The sequence below is a fragment of the Oncorhynchus keta genome, chromosome 36 (assembly GCF_023373465.1).
Source record: "Oncorhynchus keta strain PuntledgeMale-10-30-2019 chromosome 36, Oket_V2, whole genome shotgun sequence".
NCBI classification, from domain to species: Eukaryota; Metazoa; Chordata; class Actinopteri; order Salmoniformes; family Salmonidae; genus Oncorhynchus; species Oncorhynchus keta.
Genome location: NC_068456.1, coordinates 7,204,220 through 7,222,230, shown reverse-complemented (window position 1 = coordinate 7,222,230; position 18,011 = coordinate 7,204,220). Strand labels below are relative to the sequence as shown.

The following is an 18,011-nucleotide window of genomic DNA, read 5'->3' as shown; positions in this document are numbered from 1 at the left end:
CTGGAGAGAGGACATTGTTTTGGCCACTCAGTTAAAACCTTGACCAACATTTATTTTGTGACATGATGAGTAGATAAGTGAAGAGAGGCAGAGAGATGGAGTAGAGCGAGATGACCTCACCTCTGGGACATCATCAGAATGCAGGGTGGCGACTGCCATTTCTCACTCTGTAAGTGTATGTCAGGAGGGTGACTTGTCCTCTAAAGTTTGCTCTTATTGTTTTCTGTTGGAGACATACTGACATTTTGTCCACACCTCTTTAGGCTAGTGTCTCCTTGGATATTGATTAATGAATTGTATTCCAGATCCTTGAAGGACAAACCACTCTGCCTGGTTGTGCATATATATGTATGTATGAGCAACATAGCAACAGATTCTGAACATGGGATGGGCACGAGTCATCAAAGCGTCAAACTTTAACCAGAGATCGCATTTTTCAAATACTTCTAAACTATTTGGTGGAATGTGCTTTGTGGCTGCCTGAACCGGCAAGTGACATTTTCGCCAAATTGTTCAAACACAGTGGGTCTGGTGTTCCATTTCTACATGTGCATTTGCGGGGCACAAAAAAAAAAAAAAAAAAAAAAAGCCAAGCACCACACAATTCTTCACCCTAAATTCACTTTCCCCTCCATGTCTCATTCACTCAATTGCGTTCCGACCGCTCCCTACACACGTGTGCTGAGTGCGCACATCAACTCCCGTCTAACTGATGGGATACACAAGCCAATGTCCTTTCCAAATTACGATAGTTTTATCACTATTTCAAAATGGACTGGTTGATTGATTGAGCTGCAGTTGCCACTTAGAATTGGTTAGCCTGGCCTATAACCCCCCAAACCATAGACCGGTTCCACACTGAAAATACTCAAAACATTAATTTAATAAAGACAAATATCATATTTTTTATCAGGATCATTAAGCCTCCTCACCAAACGGATGTCGTAGCCGTAATTCATCACCATCCGGTGTTCAATGTGGAATTATGAATCCATTTTTAAACTTCCAAAGAACAGACAGAATAAACTAAATAGTATATCTGTATATCGAAAAGAAGACAGCATTCATCTTGTAAACCTGAAAAATGGGTTCAACGCACCAAATTGTGCCCTTTTCAAATGAGCACTCTTTGAGAATAACTGTCCCAGACTCAAGATGTGCATCACATCGCAGAGGCAACTTTTTTCATTTGGAAAAACATTCTGTTCTATTTTAATCTGGTAATGGTATCTTGACTGTGATAAGGACTCGGGAAATAAGAGCATATTGTATGCTAAATGAACAAAGCACAGCCATAGGCTTCTACAAGCTAGCGCCACTCCTGTGGTTACTGCTTTTTGAAGATTGTGTTCCACGATATACAATAACAAGTTGATGTTACGGTTTCGGTAAGCACAACCCCCACCTGTGGAAGTCGGGCCCTCATACCACCCTCATGGAGTCTGTTTCTGACCGCTTGAGCAGACATATGCACATTTGTGGCCTGCTGGTGGTCATTTTGCAGGGCTCTGGCAGTACTCCTCCTGCTCCTCCTTGCACAAAGGCGGAGGTAGCGGTCCTGCTTCTGGGTTGTTGCCCTCCTACGGCCTCCTCCACGTCTCCTGATGTACTGGCCTGTCTCCTGGTAGCGCCTCCATGCTCTGGACACTACGCTGACAGACACAGCAAACCTTCTTGCCACAGCTCGCATTGATGTGCCATCCTGGATGAGCTGCACTACCTGAGCCACTTGTGTGGGTTGTAGACTCCGTCTCATGCTACCACTAGAGTGAAAGCACCGCCAGCATTCAAAAGTGACCAAAACATCAGCCAGGAAGCATAGGAACTGAGAAGTGGTCTGTGGTTACCACCTGCAGAACCACTCCTTTATTGGGGGTGTCTTGCTAATTGCCTATAATTTCCACCTGTTGTCTATTCCATTTGCACAACAGCATGTGAAATGTATTGTCAATCAGTGTTGCTTCCTAAGTGGACAGTTTGATTTCACAGAAGTGTGATTGACTTGGAGTTACATTGTGTTGTTTAAGTGTTCCCTTTATTTTTTAGAGCAGTGTATATATATGGCAGTTATGCAATAATAATTTGTTAACTGTAATGGTTATGATAAATTAAACATTGTCTCGCGCTGTTGGCATAGGCCTAGATAAATGCGCACATTTATTTCCAGTGCGGACCAAGTGCAATTTTGTTCACAAAGGATTAAGATATATATATATATAAATATTCAAGGGATCATGTGACTGTAGGATTTATTATCCTTCTTCCTGGGTTAAAGTTCTATAGTAGTTAAGAGGGCAGGGAAGCGATATAAATGACTCTGAATTGATTAATGCTTTGATGTCAAAGATGTACTTGATTGAGTATGGCAAATTGAAGCAAATCCATGCAATTACATGCAGCAACATACTTAATGTGATGATATATAAGGCAGTTCTGTCAGGTATCTTAAATTCAAGCCAGAGAATACAATGCAGGTATTTTAAAGGTTCCAAGTGCTGTTTTGATATGGCAGGGTTTTCAGAGCTGTTTTATGTGAGTCAGTTGCAGGGTCACAGATGAGGTTAAAAGTGATAGCGCTCTGGGCCTGCTGATTTACCGAGCAGCCTTTGAAAACACAAGAGGCCGATTTCTCTTTCTCTTCGTTGTTGGCTCTGTGATGTCTGGTCTCAGTGGTTTTCTCTGCGAGGCTATCTATCAACTCTGTTTTTCAGTCTAAAAAGAGAAGAGTGTTCCTTCCCCCTTGCATAAGATCTTTCAAAATGGTTACGATTGAAAATTAGAACAGCATGATTCATTTTAAATATTTGTAACGGTTTCCAGACAGGAAGTGTTGGAAATCACCAGTGGTTTGTGGTTATTCTATATAACAGGGTTAAATTTGAAATTATTAAGCAATACATATCATCGAAGAAATACAGTGTGTTCTTAACCTTAACAAAAATATAAAGCAACATGCAATTTAAACAATTTTACTGAGTTACTGTTCATATAAGGAAATCAGTCAATTGAACTAAATTCATTAGGCCCTAATCTATGCATTTCACATTACTGGGAATACAGATATGCACCTGTTGGTCACAGACACCTTAAGAAGAAGGTAAGCGCTTGGACCAGAAAATCAGTCAGTATCTTGTGTGACCACCATTTGCCTCATGCAGCGTGACACATCTCCTTTGCACATAGTTGATCAGGCTGTTGATTGTGGCCTGTGGAATGTTGTCCCACTCCTCTTCAAAGGCTGTGCGAAGTTGCTGGATATCAGCGGGAACTGGAACACACTGTCATACACGTCGATGGAGGCAGATTAATGGCACGGCAATGGGCCTCATGATCTCGTCACAGTACCTCTGTCCATTCAAATTACTATCGATAAAATGCAATTGTGTTCTTGTCCATAACTTATCCCTGCCCATACCATAACCCCACCACCATCATGGGGCACTCTATTCACAATGTTGACATCAACAAACCGCTCGCCCATACATCGCCATAGACGCTGTCTGCCATCTGCCCGATACAGTTGAAACCGGGATTAATTCGTGAAGAGCATTCTTCTCCAGCATCCCAGTGGCCATTGAAGGTAATCATTTGCCCACTGAAGCCGGTTATGACGCCAAACTGCAGTCAGGTCAAGACCCTGGTGAGGACGACGAGCATGCAGATGAGCATCCCTGAGATGGAATTGTCTGACAGTTTGTACAGAAATTCTTAGATTGTGCAAACCCCCAGTTTTTCCAGGTGGCTGGTCTTAGATGATCCCACAGGTGAAGAAGCTGGATGTGGAGGTCTGCGCTTGCATGGTTAAACGTGGTCTGCGGTTGTGAGGTCGGTTGGATGTACACCAATTTGTAAGTCGCTCTGGATAAGAGCGTCTGCTAAATGACTTAAATGTAATGTAAATCTACAGCCAAATTCTCTAAAACGATGTTGGAGGCGGCTTATTATAGAGAAATTAACATTAAATTCTCTGGCAACAGCTCTGGTGGACATTCCTGCAGTCAGCATGCCAATTGCACGCTCTCTCAAAACATGAGACATCTGTGGCATTGTGTCATGTGACAAAACACGTTTTAGAGTGGCCTTTTATTGTCCCCCGCACAAGGTACACCTGTGTAATGGTCATGCTGTTTAATCAGCTTGTTGATATGCCACACCTGTCAGGTAGATGGATTTTCTTGGCAAAGGAGAAATGCTCACTAACAGGGATGTAAACAAATTTGTATACAAAATTTGAAAGAAATAAGCATTTTGTGCGTATGGAAAAATGTTGGGATCTTTTTATTTCAGCTCACTTTACTTTGCGTTTATATTTTTGTTCAGTATAGCCCAGGTTTTGTAGCACAGCAGCTTGTCGTTTGACAAATGTCACACCACTCCAAAGATCTACATACTTGTCTCAGGAGGTGAGGAAGACCACTGTTAGTTAAGCTTGAATGTTTGGGTCCTTAGTGAGCCGCCAATAAAGTAATCCAAGGGAAACATTGCATGAACACACCTAAAGCATTCCAAGTCCTGTTAGCTAAGCTTCCAGGAATACATTGCTCTGGAGTTGCGTCTGAGAAGAATTTAGTCATCGTTTGGGTTGGAAATAGAGTGGCGAAGTACTGAAAGAGCAAAGAATTTCTCACACTTACTCTCTAAAGGAGGAATAACTTCTTAAAGGCCAGGTGCAGTCAAACATGAATTCACTGTGTTTTATACATATTTCCACACTGAGGTTGGAATAATACTTGGAAATGATAATGCCCTTTTAGTGCAATATGTGTTTGAAAAGAACAACTGAAATTTCAGCCTGTTTTGGTGGGATGGAGTTTTGGCCTGCCGAGTGACATCACCAGGTGGTACATTAGTTAATATAGCAATAAATAAGAACGTTCCAAACCTCTCTGCCAACAACAGCTAGTTTTCAGTTTTCTCTTCCACACTCAGAACACTCCCAGACAGTCCTAGCTAAATCCTTGCTTGAGAAAGTGCTCTTTGCTAAGAAGCTCATTTTGTTTACTTTTGACAATAGTAAAAACTTTTTTATTTTTTTCCAAACAATAACAGTAAGATTCTTAGTTGTTACCCAGAAATGATGTGATGTCGAGATAAAAACGGCTGCATTGGACCAATAACATATCTTAAATCTTATGAAAATATAAACTTCTATACCCACAAAAGTGTGGGGCCATTTGACATAGGTTCTATATCAACAGGTAGTATTTTATCTGTCATGAATTATTATTAATGCATGATGGTTGGTCTCTAACTGTGTGTCATATTTATTCTATGTTATTAATGGAAGCCCATTGCCTTTTGATGCTCTGGCAGTGGCTGCTACTACTGTCACATTGCATACACTCAGTCGCTCTAATTGGACTGAACTGTCTTACTTATCCCTTTTTTTACTCTCCTCTGAGAGATCTCAAAGCATATTTATTTACATTAGGTGGTTATCCATCCTAATTAGATGTGTATGATCTGATTTGAAGTGTCTGATGAGACGTTTCTTCCTGCCAGCTTGTTTCCTCAGTGGGAGAGCAAATTGATCCAGGATATGTAATGTGAGCAAACTAGTTATAACTGTACCATGGAGAATGAGGAAGGATGTCATCTCAGTTTCAATATGTTCTTATCAAATCCCAGGCAAATTAGCATGTTTGTGTAGTTGTATTATTCTGCGCTGTGCATTCATGGTTGGATTGGAGTACTGAGGGGTGTCTGTGGTGTCCAATGCGGTCTCACCTTGAGAGGAAGCAGTTGTCCCATTGTTAGGCTACACAGTGGCCTTTTTCTCTCTGTCAGAGACTGCTCTCTACTCTCATTAGGGTAAATCCATTTGAATTCAAAACATTTTTGACGGAACATGTTTTGATTTGAACAAAACCTGTAAAAGTGCCCGTTGTGAAAGTGCTCAGAAAGTGACTTTTTGGACCTGAATTACAAAACATTCAAAAGATAAAAGGTGCTCAAAGTTGACCCATTTTGCATACCCCACCAAACCATGAGACATCTAAGACTTGATCACAGGAAAAGATAAACGGTTGACATTGATATCATTTATAGCTGCTTTATGTAACCTTCCCGGGGCGAACTGACCAAATTCACATAGAAATGTAAGTTATAGATCTGTCATTCTCACTAAAAGCAGGTCAAAGAAGCAGTAGATATGTACTACTGTATGTGCACTGTCACGCCTTGGTCATTATATTTTGTGTTTTCGTTATATATTTGGTCAGGCCAGGGTGTGACATGGGTTTATATATTGTATTTTCGTATTGGGGTTTGTAGTATTTGGGATTGCGGCTGAGTAGGGGTGTTGTATAGGCTTGGCTGCCTGAGGCGGTTCTCAATCAGAGTCAGGTGATTCTCGTTGTCTCTGATTGGGAACCGTATTTAGGTAGCCGGGGTTTCACTGTATATTTCGTGGGTGATTGTTCCTGTCTCTGTGTAGTTTCACCAGATAGGCTGTAATTAGGTTTCACGTTCCGTTTGTTGTTTTTGTATTTGTATAGTTATTTCATGTGTCACTTTTTTCATTAAAGTCATGAGTAACCACCACGCTGCATTTCGGTCCGACTCTCTTTCTACAAACGAAGAACGCCGTTACACACTATTTCTATGTTTCCTGGTCTTAAGTTTAGTTTTTGCTTCTTTAACTTACGGTTTAGTTGGTACAATGATTCTCTACACTGTACTTGCTTGTTTTGCTATTAGAATTTGAGCAACCAGGAAATGGCCGAGCGATTTCTGCATAGTGCACCTTTACAAGCTTACAAACAGGGTTGTCAAAATATTTATATTTTCAGAAAAAGTATGTTTTTGAATAGAAATGTACATTTAAAACGTCAATTATCTAAAAACGTTTTTTCCCCCTTCATATTTGAATATGTTGTAACTTAGACCCTATTTTACATTGCCTAAGGCTTTTGTGTTGTGCCTGCCATGCACTTACAGGGTGTGTTTCAGATTTTGGCTGATAAATGTACTAAAATGGGAATAACACTTACATTTCTACTTTCAAATGGTACCACAAAGATGGTTGGAGGTCCACAAACAAACTGAAATCATCACTGGAGATATACTGTTCTTCCACATTCTAAAAATTAAAACGGCAATAAAAAAAGTATTTTTTGAAATAACAAAAAAATATCAATTGTTGTCGGAAGATATGGGTATTGTGAATTATTTGTCAACCATAAAACACCTAATGTGGTACACACTATTAATAATATAAAAATAACGGATTATCTTAAAATTGAAAAATATGTCACATATGGTTCTTCATCTGTAGGATTCATCTGCTGAATGTGTTGGTATACAGGTCCAAAAAGTCACTTTCTGGCCACTTCTTCGATAGGAAAACACGTTTGGAACGTTTTGTTTCAATCAAAAGGGGCGCGCTCAAAAAGTGATTGAATTCAAATGGATTTACCCATTAATCTCGCTCTCTCCCTCTCAATTTCTCTCTCTCATTCCCTCTCCCCCCTTTTATCCTGTGGAACAATGGTTAGCAGGGCACTCTGTACTGTCCTCTGTGTGTGTGTGTGTGTGTGTGTGTGTGTGTGTGTGTGTGTGTGTGTGTGTGTGTGTGTGTGTGTGTGTGTGTGTGTGTGTGTGTGTGTGTGTGTGTGTGTGTGAGAATCTCCACTGCTCTGACCTGAATACTGCTTCTCTGACACAGTGGGGTAGACTTTGGCTTCACTCCCCACAACTACAGGATTACCTCTGTTTACTGGACGCTCAAAACATTACCATCATGCATAACACAAATGAGATGGGGCATACCATGCCTGACATGGTAGAGAGCTTACACAATACTATTTGTCATCTCTTGGTTTTATTAGATATCTATAGATATAGATATAGATATAGATATTCTATAATATGCCATATGATAAAGCATTGTTGTCTATTTAACGGCATAAATTAATTGGAAATTAATTAGTCATGGTATATAATCATGTAACCCAGGGATGGGCAACTGTAGGCCCGCGGATTCATTTTTTTCTGGGTTGGGAACTCAGTCGGTGTCTCAACTTATTTTTGAGAATATGTGGAGTCGCAACAAGCTTTCTTTCAAACTGCAACATTTTCTCTACAGTGGCTTGCAAAATTATTCACCCCCTTGGCATTTTTCCTATTTTGTTGCAGTTTAGATTTTTGGGGGGGTTTGTATCATTTGATTTACACAACATGCCTACCCCTTTGAACATTTTGTGAAACAAACAAGAAATCAGACAAAAAAAGAGAACTTGAACGTGCATAACTATTCACCTTCCAAAGTCAATACTTTGTAGAGCCACCTTTTGCAGCAATTACAGCTGTAAGTCTCTTGGGGTATGTCTCTATAAGCTTGGCACATCTAGCTCCTGGGATTTTTGCCCATTATTCAAGGCAAAACTGCTCCAGCTCCTTCAAGTTGGATGGGTTCCTCTGGTGTACAGCAATCTTTAAGTCATTCCACAGATTCTCAATTGGATTGAGGTCTGGACTTTGACTAGGCCGTTCCAAGACATTTAAATGTTTCTCCTTAAACCACTCGAGTGTTGCTTTAGCAGTATGATTAGCGTCATTGTCCTCCTGGATGGTGAACCTCCATCCCAGTCTCAAATCTCTGGAAGACTGAAAGAGGTTTCCCTCAAGAAATTCCATTATTCCTTCAATTCTGACCAGTTTCCCAGTCCCTGCTGATGAAAAACATCCCCACAGCATGATGCTGCCGCCACCATGCTTCATTATGTGGATGGTGTTCTCGGGGTGATGCGAGGTGTTGGGTTTGCGCCAGACAGCGTTTTCCTTGATGGCCAAAAAGCTCAATTTTAGTGTCATCTAACCAGAGTACCTCCTTTCATATGTTTGGGGAGTCTCCCACAAGCGTTTCGGCGAACAGCAAATGTGTTTGCTTATTTTTTTCTTTAAGCAATGTCTTTTTTTCTGGCCACTCTTCCATAAAGCCCAGCTCTGTGGAGTGTACGGCTTAACGTGGTCCTATGGACAGATACTCCAATCTCACGGTGGAGCTTTGCAGCTCCTTCAGGGTTATCTTTGTTGCCTCTCTGATTAATGCCCTCTCTTGGCAGGTTTGATGTGGTGCCATATTCTTTCTCTTTTCTAATAACGCATTTAATGGTGCTCCGTGGGATGTTCAAAGTTTCTGATATTTTTTTATAATCCAACCCTGATCTGTACTTCTCCACAACTTTATATGTGTGTACGCAGACCCGCGAGCCACTGCGGCCCCTCATGATGAGTTTAGATTTTTTTTGTGGCCCCCACCCTATTGAAAGTTGCCCATCCATGATGTAACCTGTATGCCCTTGACTCAGTGCCTGCTCACTCACTCATTTTGTGTGTTTGCTAATGCCAGAAAGTAAACTGATTTGAATCTAAGCCATGCTGATTGTAACAACAACACAGTGTGTCTATGAATCAGAGACACGGGTGATCATGTCCTGCACTATGTCAAGTCCGAGTCCATCCAGTCAGAGTACAGTCTATTGTTGGAGGTCTATGTCCCCTTTCGTGTGTGTTTGTGTGGTGTGGTGTGTGTTCGTGTGCGAGCATGTTTTTGCGTGTGTGTGTGCGTTTGTGTGTGCTGAGCGGCCAGAGCTGGAGATTAATCTTCCCATTAGTGTCATATGGCGAACAGCCTCAGCAGTCTAAGATCTACAGCACAGTCAGAATTAATTGGGGAACCACTTCAGTAGCTTTTCAAACATCTTCCACATATATTGGAGTTTGTCACGGTTTCGCTAGAGCCAGGACCATGCACAGTGCAGTTCCCGGTCATACTTCACATGCTCAAGGTTCGGGGGAGAAACCGCTTAATGTTTAAATATCCATATCTTGCTGAGTTTAGCCAGCTGTACATGTTTCAGTGTGAATTTAGATATAAGTAACAGTCAGTGTGTGTGTGTGTGTGTGTGTGTGTGTGTGTGTGTGTGTGTGTGTGTGTGTGTGTGTGTGTGTGTGTGTGTGTGTGTGTGTGTGTGTGTGTGTGTGTGTGTGCACCTCCTGACCGGACCTACAAACAGACCTCTCTCAGGAAATAGGAAGACTTATTTATTCAACTGGGCCTCCATCCTGCCTTTCACTCTCTCTACTGCCAATCCCCTAACAATGCAATACAGCAATCTAACGACACACAACGACCTTCACTTTAGAACGAGATGTGTTTAACTGGGACAGTTGATTGACATGATAACAGAGTAACCCACAGTATAAGATCAAAGCAACAACAGCTGTCATTATTGTTGTGTGCTCACAGTGCAAAATAACCGGAGATAAGTCATAGCTGTTATTATTGTTTTCTGCTCAGTGCTCATAGTACCTTGACTACGAGACAGGAGCACTGAGAAGACCTCTGGCTGTGGCTGGCTGCTGTGTGTGCTGTGAAGAAGAAGATCAAAGTAAGAGGCACAGTGAATGACCTTTGACCTTACCCTTCGCCAGTCCACCCTCTCCCTCATAACAGGATTTGTATAAATCAAAGGCTCCCATCGACAAGAGGAGAGATCTGAGAAGCCCTGGCCTGTAGACTGCTCCACTCTGTATCTACTCTCCGTTCCACTGTATCCACTCGTTTAGTTTTCCCATCACAGTGAGGGAGTGCTTGAAAACCAACATATGGGGAGCTCCAGAACTTGGAGAGAGGGTTGGAGTGAAACTGACCCTGATGTACTTAGAGGGTTTATGTGCTGTTGGGTCCGTTGAAAGCCAATGGAGATTGCCAAAACCAATTTCGCCATCCCAATCATTGTGGACCACCAAAAATCCACAGGCACAAGAATAAATGAAAGTGAACGAGCATGCGGTGAAGTGGCGCTTTGAGAATAGTTTTAGCCTATGAACTGGTAGAGTAGGGAGTGTGGGTTGGGGTAATGGTGTAGTGGGTTTTAACTCTGGACCAAACAATTAAACAGCAGACACACATCATTAAGGACAGACAGGAGTCATTTATCTAACGATAATTATGGTTTCTGTGTGAGTATGCGTTGTTCTCTCTTTTGTGTAACTCTTTTTACATTGACTGAATTAGCATCAGTTCCATCAGAGGAAGCCTTCACTGCTGGTGGTCTACAGGCTTACTGTATCTCTAATGGTGCAGAAAATATGCCCTTTGATAGTTCGATTTTTTTGGTTGATTCTGTGAGGCACTCAGCTGATTGTGTTGGATATACAGTAAAACGTTGACTTATTCTGCTCTGGCTTTGTACAGCCGAAAATGATTGTTTGGTTTCAATGCAGTGCCTTGTTTTACAACTAAAAATTATCATTGTTCAATTTTTACATTGGGAAAGGGGCACATTATACTTATTAGTGCTCGTGGTATTGTTTTAATGCCTTTGGCTGGCCTTGCATGTTTTTATGACTGGTGATGTGACCAGCAGTTGGGTTTGGGCTGAGACTACAGGCTAGACTACCCATACTGCACTGGTGTATTGTACTGTACACACATCTGGACGGAGAGAGAGCCAGACTCCTTCTGATTCTCATCACTCCCGACAGGCCCAGTCAAAGGAAACCGGGGGACACAATTTCAGGAAGTTTTCTTTGGCCCGAGAGAAGTAGGGTTAGGGAAGGATGCCGGTCCATTTTTAGAAACGTTGGGTTGGGAAATCAAGGGACTGGGAGTGGGGATTGGGAACAGAGTGATCCTGGCTAAAACCACTGTAATGTTTATAACGTTTGTGTCAGACCGACATGGTATTTCTTGAAATAACCTCCGTACACTATCATTCTCTGTCACCGATGATGCATATGATGGCCAATTTCAAATGTATGTAATATCCGACCACATCAAAGCGATAAAGAGTAATATTTCCTTTCTGAATAGAGATACCCATCTCTATTCAGGGTTAACTGTGTATTCACAACTGCGTTTCATCATGTTAGTACAGCATTGGTAAAAGTTGCCATCTTTGCATTTCACCAAATCTTCTTGGCCTTGTGATCTATGGGAGCTGCACTGTCACGTCTTGAATGAATCACAAATGGCGTTTTCGTTGTTAGGAGGCTCGAGTTTACATCTTAATGTCACAATGAGCTTCCATGCTCGGCCCTGACAAGAGCTCAGCTCAATGTATCTCATCGCTAACTGCCAACCACTTACTGTACTGCCAGATGAGAGGGTTTTTAAGGGGCAATCCCCCTCCCTGTCTCCAGCAATGTGACTCTCAAAACCCACAGTGGCATGATAAGTGACCTCCCTTATTTCTCCTCTCTCTCATTCTCTCTCGCTCTCTCTTGCTTACTCTCTCTCGCTCTCTCTTTCGCACCCCCCCCCGCCCTCTCTCTCTTTCTCTTTCCCTCTATCCTTCCCTCTCTCTCTTAGGGACCTGAGGAATAATTTGATTAGCACGGTGGAGCACGGGGCCTTCCGCGGACTGGTGGCTCTGAGGAGACTGTAAGTATGAAGCGGGTTGTCATAGTGGGTGGGCTACACGGAACAGCGAGGCCAGGGGTTTTATGGGGGTTAGGGGGCATTGGTGAGGGGAGGGCGGGGAGGGTTATTACCGTGTGACAATTATGACATCATGATTAAAAAAGAAGCAGCAAATTCATTCTTTCCTGAAGTGGTAGATAAAACACACACTCCTCTCTCTCTCTCTCTCTCACACACACATACACAAACCTAAGCACACTCGCACAAAGATGGTCATAGATAAACCCTGCAGCGTAAATGACTTAATTCCATGATTGTTAGGAGGTTTTAGGTTGCTGGGGTGTTGCAGCAGGCAAGTGCGCCAGGCTCTGGGAGCAGCAGAGTGCTAATTTAAGTGCTCCCCAACTGGTGATTACTTGAGTGCCTTGCTTATTTTCCCACAGCTGCTCCAGCAAAGCAGCTCTTTAATTACAGAGGGGAAGGGCACAGAGCCACGACAGCCTTCTGTGTGTGTGGGTGCGTGTTTGTGTGCGTGTGTGTGGTGCATAAGTGTGTGAGGATGGATAGTAATGTGAGGGGTGAAGGGGTAACAGAAGGTCAGGGTTGATATCCCGCGATCTGGAATAAAGAAACATTGGTCTGGTGGTTTAACATCATAGTTCCTTGAGCTGCTTAAGCTCTCGTTATTACGTTATTACAAGAGGAGACGGCACAAAAACACACACAACACACTTGTTGTCACAGCCAAGCTCATTCTGTATTATCCATTGCCAGCTCTCCTGCGATGATCAGTGCTCTTAATGCTTTAAGTCAGATGGGCTTGGCTTATCTCTTAGCCATCATTTAAAGTTAGCTTTTTGTCCTTATAGGGATCTGTCCAACAATCGGATTGGCTGCCTCTCTCCTGAAATGTTTGTAGACCTTGGCAATCTCTCTAAATTGTGAGTAATCTCTAAATTGAAAACATGCAGCACTGTACGCACAATTTGAGATGTTTTGAGATGTAGGATCTATGTTTTTTCTCTTAGATAAGGCTGTTTCAAAGTAACGCAATAGCAGATAATGTGGCTTTTCTACTTGTTCAACGCTAACTGGTTTGATGTGTATTTGCACTGTTTTCCCCACAGGAATCTATCTGGAAATATTTTCTCTTCCTTGCCGATGGGACTATTCACACACCTCCTGTCTCTCGAAGTCCTGTAAGAAAACAAAATGAAACAACAACAACACACACACAAACCCACACACACTCTACGAACAGATAGTCAGTCTCACCAAAATGACACCAACACACAGTGCGGTGATGGTTTTAACGCCGTTGCCGTATCCCCTCAGGCACTTCTCTACAGAGTCTCTGTTCTGTGACTGTCAGCTGGAGTGGCTGCTGCTGTGGGCCAGGGCAAACGGCGTGCTTCTGGGCAACGACACCCTGTGCGTTCATCCCACACACCTCCGCGGCCTGGAGGTCCACAACCTGAGGGAGACACAGCTCAGATGTGGTATGTTATCTCACATCATCCCTCTCTCTCTTTAAATAAGGCGTACACAACACCCACACAAGCATTACATTGGCCCCTTTTTTCTGTATATATTTGAAATTGCATTGTCCCACAAAATAAATGAATATTATGACAAATATGGCCTATGATGATGACGATGTCTGAAAGTCTGTGGCTGAATATTCCCTGCTGTCTGTCGAATCACCCCTCTGTGTATGTAAGGTGAGTGAATGGCCCGTGAGGAAGACATGGAGGAGAGCTCTGGGGACTGGTGAGGTAGCTAGCAGTTCTGGTGTTTCCATCTCTGCTCTGTGCTGTGCTGTTCTGTGTGCTCTGAGCCATGGGGGGAATCACATCTCGTTTCTCTCCCCCTGCCCTGCCCCTACACTCCCCGTATCCTGCACACGCTTAGAGGATATTGCACCGGGATGAGAAAACACGAGTCACTGCTCGAAATGGAAATTGGGGTGGGGTGGTGGGGGTTGTGTGTGTGTGTGTGTGTGTGTGTGTGTGTGTGTGTGTGTGTGTGTGTGTGTGTGTGTGTGTGTGTGTGTGTGTGTGTGTGTGTGTGTGTGTGTGTGTGTGTGTGTGTGTGTGTGTGTGTGTGTGTGCGCGTGTGCGTGTGCGTGCGTGCGTGCGTGCGTGCTGGAGGAAAACAAGATATAGCATGCACATGATTTGTACAGCGACAAAACATGAGCATGTAGGGGGGATTGATACAGCAGTTCAAGATACCGGGGTACCTAACGAAAGGTCTTTGATGTTGGAGATGGCATTTGACCAGCCCACTAAAGTTTCTGGAGCCGCATCATGCATCTTAGCGGTGGATTTCTTTAGAATAAGAATGTCTAAAAAAGTACATTTTCCGGGAAGATTTTAAAGAAGTATTTGGATCCAACCACTTTTTTTTAGAATTGCCTTTTTTTTGGCATACATTAACCAGTTCATCGAATCCAGTAGAATGGCACAAGTATTTCCTAGTAGAAACAGACCAGGTGACAGATACTTTTCCATCTATCAAGGTGCGATGAAGGTAGTCAACGTAGTTCAAGAGGTCAGAGACCACCAGGCATTAGGTCCCGACCCATTTGTCACTCTTTCTAAGTCTTTCATGTGTTTGTTTGGGGAGATTGTTCTATTCACACACTTCTTATCCACGTACCCGACCAGATACATTCTGAAGTTATTCTATGGAATCCTGAGTGTGTGTTTTTTTTTTTCGTTATGTGGAACAATCCAAGCACTTACTGGGTAATTCCACACAGTCGTATGACATGAAGCCAAGAGTGGAATTAGGACGGTTGGAATAGTGAATTGTTCTTTCAGCCTAACGCATCCATTATGGGATTACTGTGCATGCCTCCGTGGGATTTTACTCCCTATACAACAGCCTCCTACAATACCTTATTTATTTGCTTGGCAAGAGCCATTTTCGATTGGACACAGTGGAGTGCTCTAACAATCTCTTCTTGTAAATGTTATTTTCAGCCTATTATCTCCGTATGGGTTCACTTAATGTCATGGAATGCAGCAAGGCTATACTGTGGCCATCAGCACTTCATCACGTATCAGCTGTGTTTGTTCAGCACCTGATGCTATAGGTCAAGGTATTACTGAGAATGGCGGTCGATAAGATGACAATTGACAAAGCTACCCCTCCAACTCATACCAAACAAGAGATTTGTCTCCCGTTTCATTATGTTGAACTATTAGGTTGAACTATTAGGTTGAACTATTAGGTTGAACTATTAGGTTGAACTATTAGGTTGAACTATTATGTTGAACTATTATGTTGAACTATTAGGTTGAACTATTAGGTTGAACTATTATGTTGAACTATTATGTTGAACTATTATGTTGAACTATTAGGTTGAACTATTAGGTTGCTCGGGAATTCCATCCGCGCCGTCCTTTTTTTATTTTCTTCTATCGTAGTTCTCCAAAGTGATGTAACGAGTAGCAGATGTCAGGGTGAGCACATTCTAAAGTGTTTCTCCTCCTTTCGCCGGTCTGACATGGCGTTCGGGTCGAGTGTCATTCTCAAGCGAGGGGGAACGGACGGAGGGAGGAGGGAGGGGAGGCTTCCTGCCAGGATCAGGTGCTTCCTCGGATGGGGGGTCAGGGCAACGTCTGTTCAGCTCATCTAACACTGTGAAATAAGGATCACATGCAGAGACGCACACAAACACGGAGGAATAAAGGAGCACGGGGCCTCTACTTCTGTTTCCTCAAGGCTTCATCAGTGAAAACCAGGCAGGGCCTCTTTGTGGAATTCATTGAAATGAAATACATAGCAGCGATTGGTTGATCCATACACAACCTGGGTCTCTGGTGTAATGTCTGGTGTTATTATTTATTATATTAAGCTACGGCAGTGACATGATCCGCTCATGGTCACTACAGGCCTTATGCATATAGACCAATATTCCCATCAGACCCTGTGGCCAGCCAGTAGAACTTGGTTTAAAGTTTAATCAACTCCATATTCTGAAAAAGACAGAGTGTTATCCGAGCAACATCCGAATACAATAAGAAGTGTGGAAAGTGTGTGTGAAAGGGCCTAATCGTATTGAGGAAATGGAAGTGTTGGACTTGTTTTGATTAATTAGGAGATTATCATTTAATGGCTTCCCATCCTGAATGATGTGGCTCACTCACAGACCGATTTAGCAGTTGCGGGTGGATTGTTGTGTTTGGCAAGACAGCACAAACAGATCAGGTACCAGGCTTTGGTGGAGCTGTTCTGTAGTGATTTGAATGGTTTCCTCTGTGGACTACTGCCAGACGTTTGGCCATGTGTCCACTCACTGCAGGACCAGCCATAGCAGCTGCTCGGCACGCCCCTCCTGCCAGGGAACACAGGTCAATCTGGTTAGGGGCCTGGGGCTGGGAATTGTTTTAAGATGGTCTTAACAAGGATCATTTAGCTATTTGATTTTGAATTTTAGGACCCCTGTCGGTAGCTATAATTTTGTGTATTTAAAAAAAAAAAAATATATATATGATAAAACATTGAATTTGGCCTGCTATTAGTCCATAGAAACGCATTTGATAACAGATTCATACATGGAAAAACAGATTGAAGTGCATGTGTCCTATGTCTGAGAGATAAAATAATTATAATAATTTACCATGGAATGACCCTTTGATGTGGAAATGCCCTATTCACTTCCATTATATTTCCATCCCGGTACCTTCAGAGACACCGTGACACTTGGGGGTTTTAGAGAAAAATGGAGAACAACAACATGTTCGTGAGAGTCTCATCTTTCATCATCATCATCTTTACCCCCCAAAAAAAAAAAAAAACAGGCTTTTGGACACTTTTGCAAATTTTGTAAAGATAGAAAAAAAAGTATCTAAATTGACCTCAGATGCATCCTGTTTCCATTGATCAACCTTGAGATGTTTCTACAACTTGATTGGAGTCCACCTGTGGTAAATTCAATTAATTGGATATGATTTGGACAGGCACACACCTGTCAATATGAAGTCCCACAGTTGACAGTGCATGTCAGAGCAGAAACCAAGCCATGAGGTCGAAGGAATTGTCCATAGAGCTCCGAGACTGATTGTGTCGAGTTACAGGTCTAGGGAAGGATACCAAACAATTTCTGTAATGTTGAAGGTCCGAAAGAACACAGTGGCCTCCATCATTATTAAATGGAAGAAATTTGGAACCACCAAGACTCTCCCTAGAGCTGGCCGCCTGGTCAAACTGAGCAATCGGGGATGAAGGGCCTTGGTCAGGGAGGTGACCAAGAACCCGATGGTCACTCTGACAGAGCTCAAGATTTCCTCTGTGGAGATGGGAGAACTTCCAGAAGGACAACCATCTCTGCAGCACCCACCAATCAGGCCTTTATGGTAGAGTGGCCAGACGGAAGCCACTCCTCAGTAAAAGGCACATCACAGCCCTCTTGGAGTTTGCCAAAAGGCACCTAAAGCCTCAGACCATGAGATACAAGATTCTCTGGTCTAATGAAACCAAGATTGAACTCTTTGGCCTGGCACCATCCCTACGGTGAAGCATCATGCTGTGGGGATGTTTTTCAGTGGCAGGGACTAGGAAACTAGGAAACTAGTCAGGATCGAGGGAAAGATGAATGGAGCAAAGTACAGAGAGATCCTTGATGAAAACC

At 42.7% G+C, this 18,011-nt stretch overlaps 1 protein-coding gene across 3 annotated transcripts in view; it reads left to right on the top strand.

Moving 5' to 3' along the window:
- The window catches only part of LOC118369393 (adhesion G protein-coupled receptor A3-like), a 262,103-nt gene that overhangs the window by 60,670 nt on the left and 183,422 nt on the right, over positions 1-18,011 (top strand). For all 3 annotated transcript variants that reach the window (XR_008095029.1, XR_008095030.1, XM_052498400.1), the window contains exons 3-6: positions 12,320-12,391; positions 13,240-13,311; positions 13,498-13,569; positions 13,706-13,869. Coding sequence is in view for 1 of the 3 variants with exons in the window: in XM_052498400.1 (XP_052354360.1) it covers positions 12,320-12,391; positions 13,240-13,311; positions 13,498-13,569; positions 13,706-13,869 (380 nt within the window). In the remaining 2 variants the exon portion in view is untranslated. The remainder of the gene's footprint in view (positions 1-12,319; positions 12,392-13,239; positions 13,312-13,497; positions 13,570-13,705; positions 13,870-18,011) is intronic.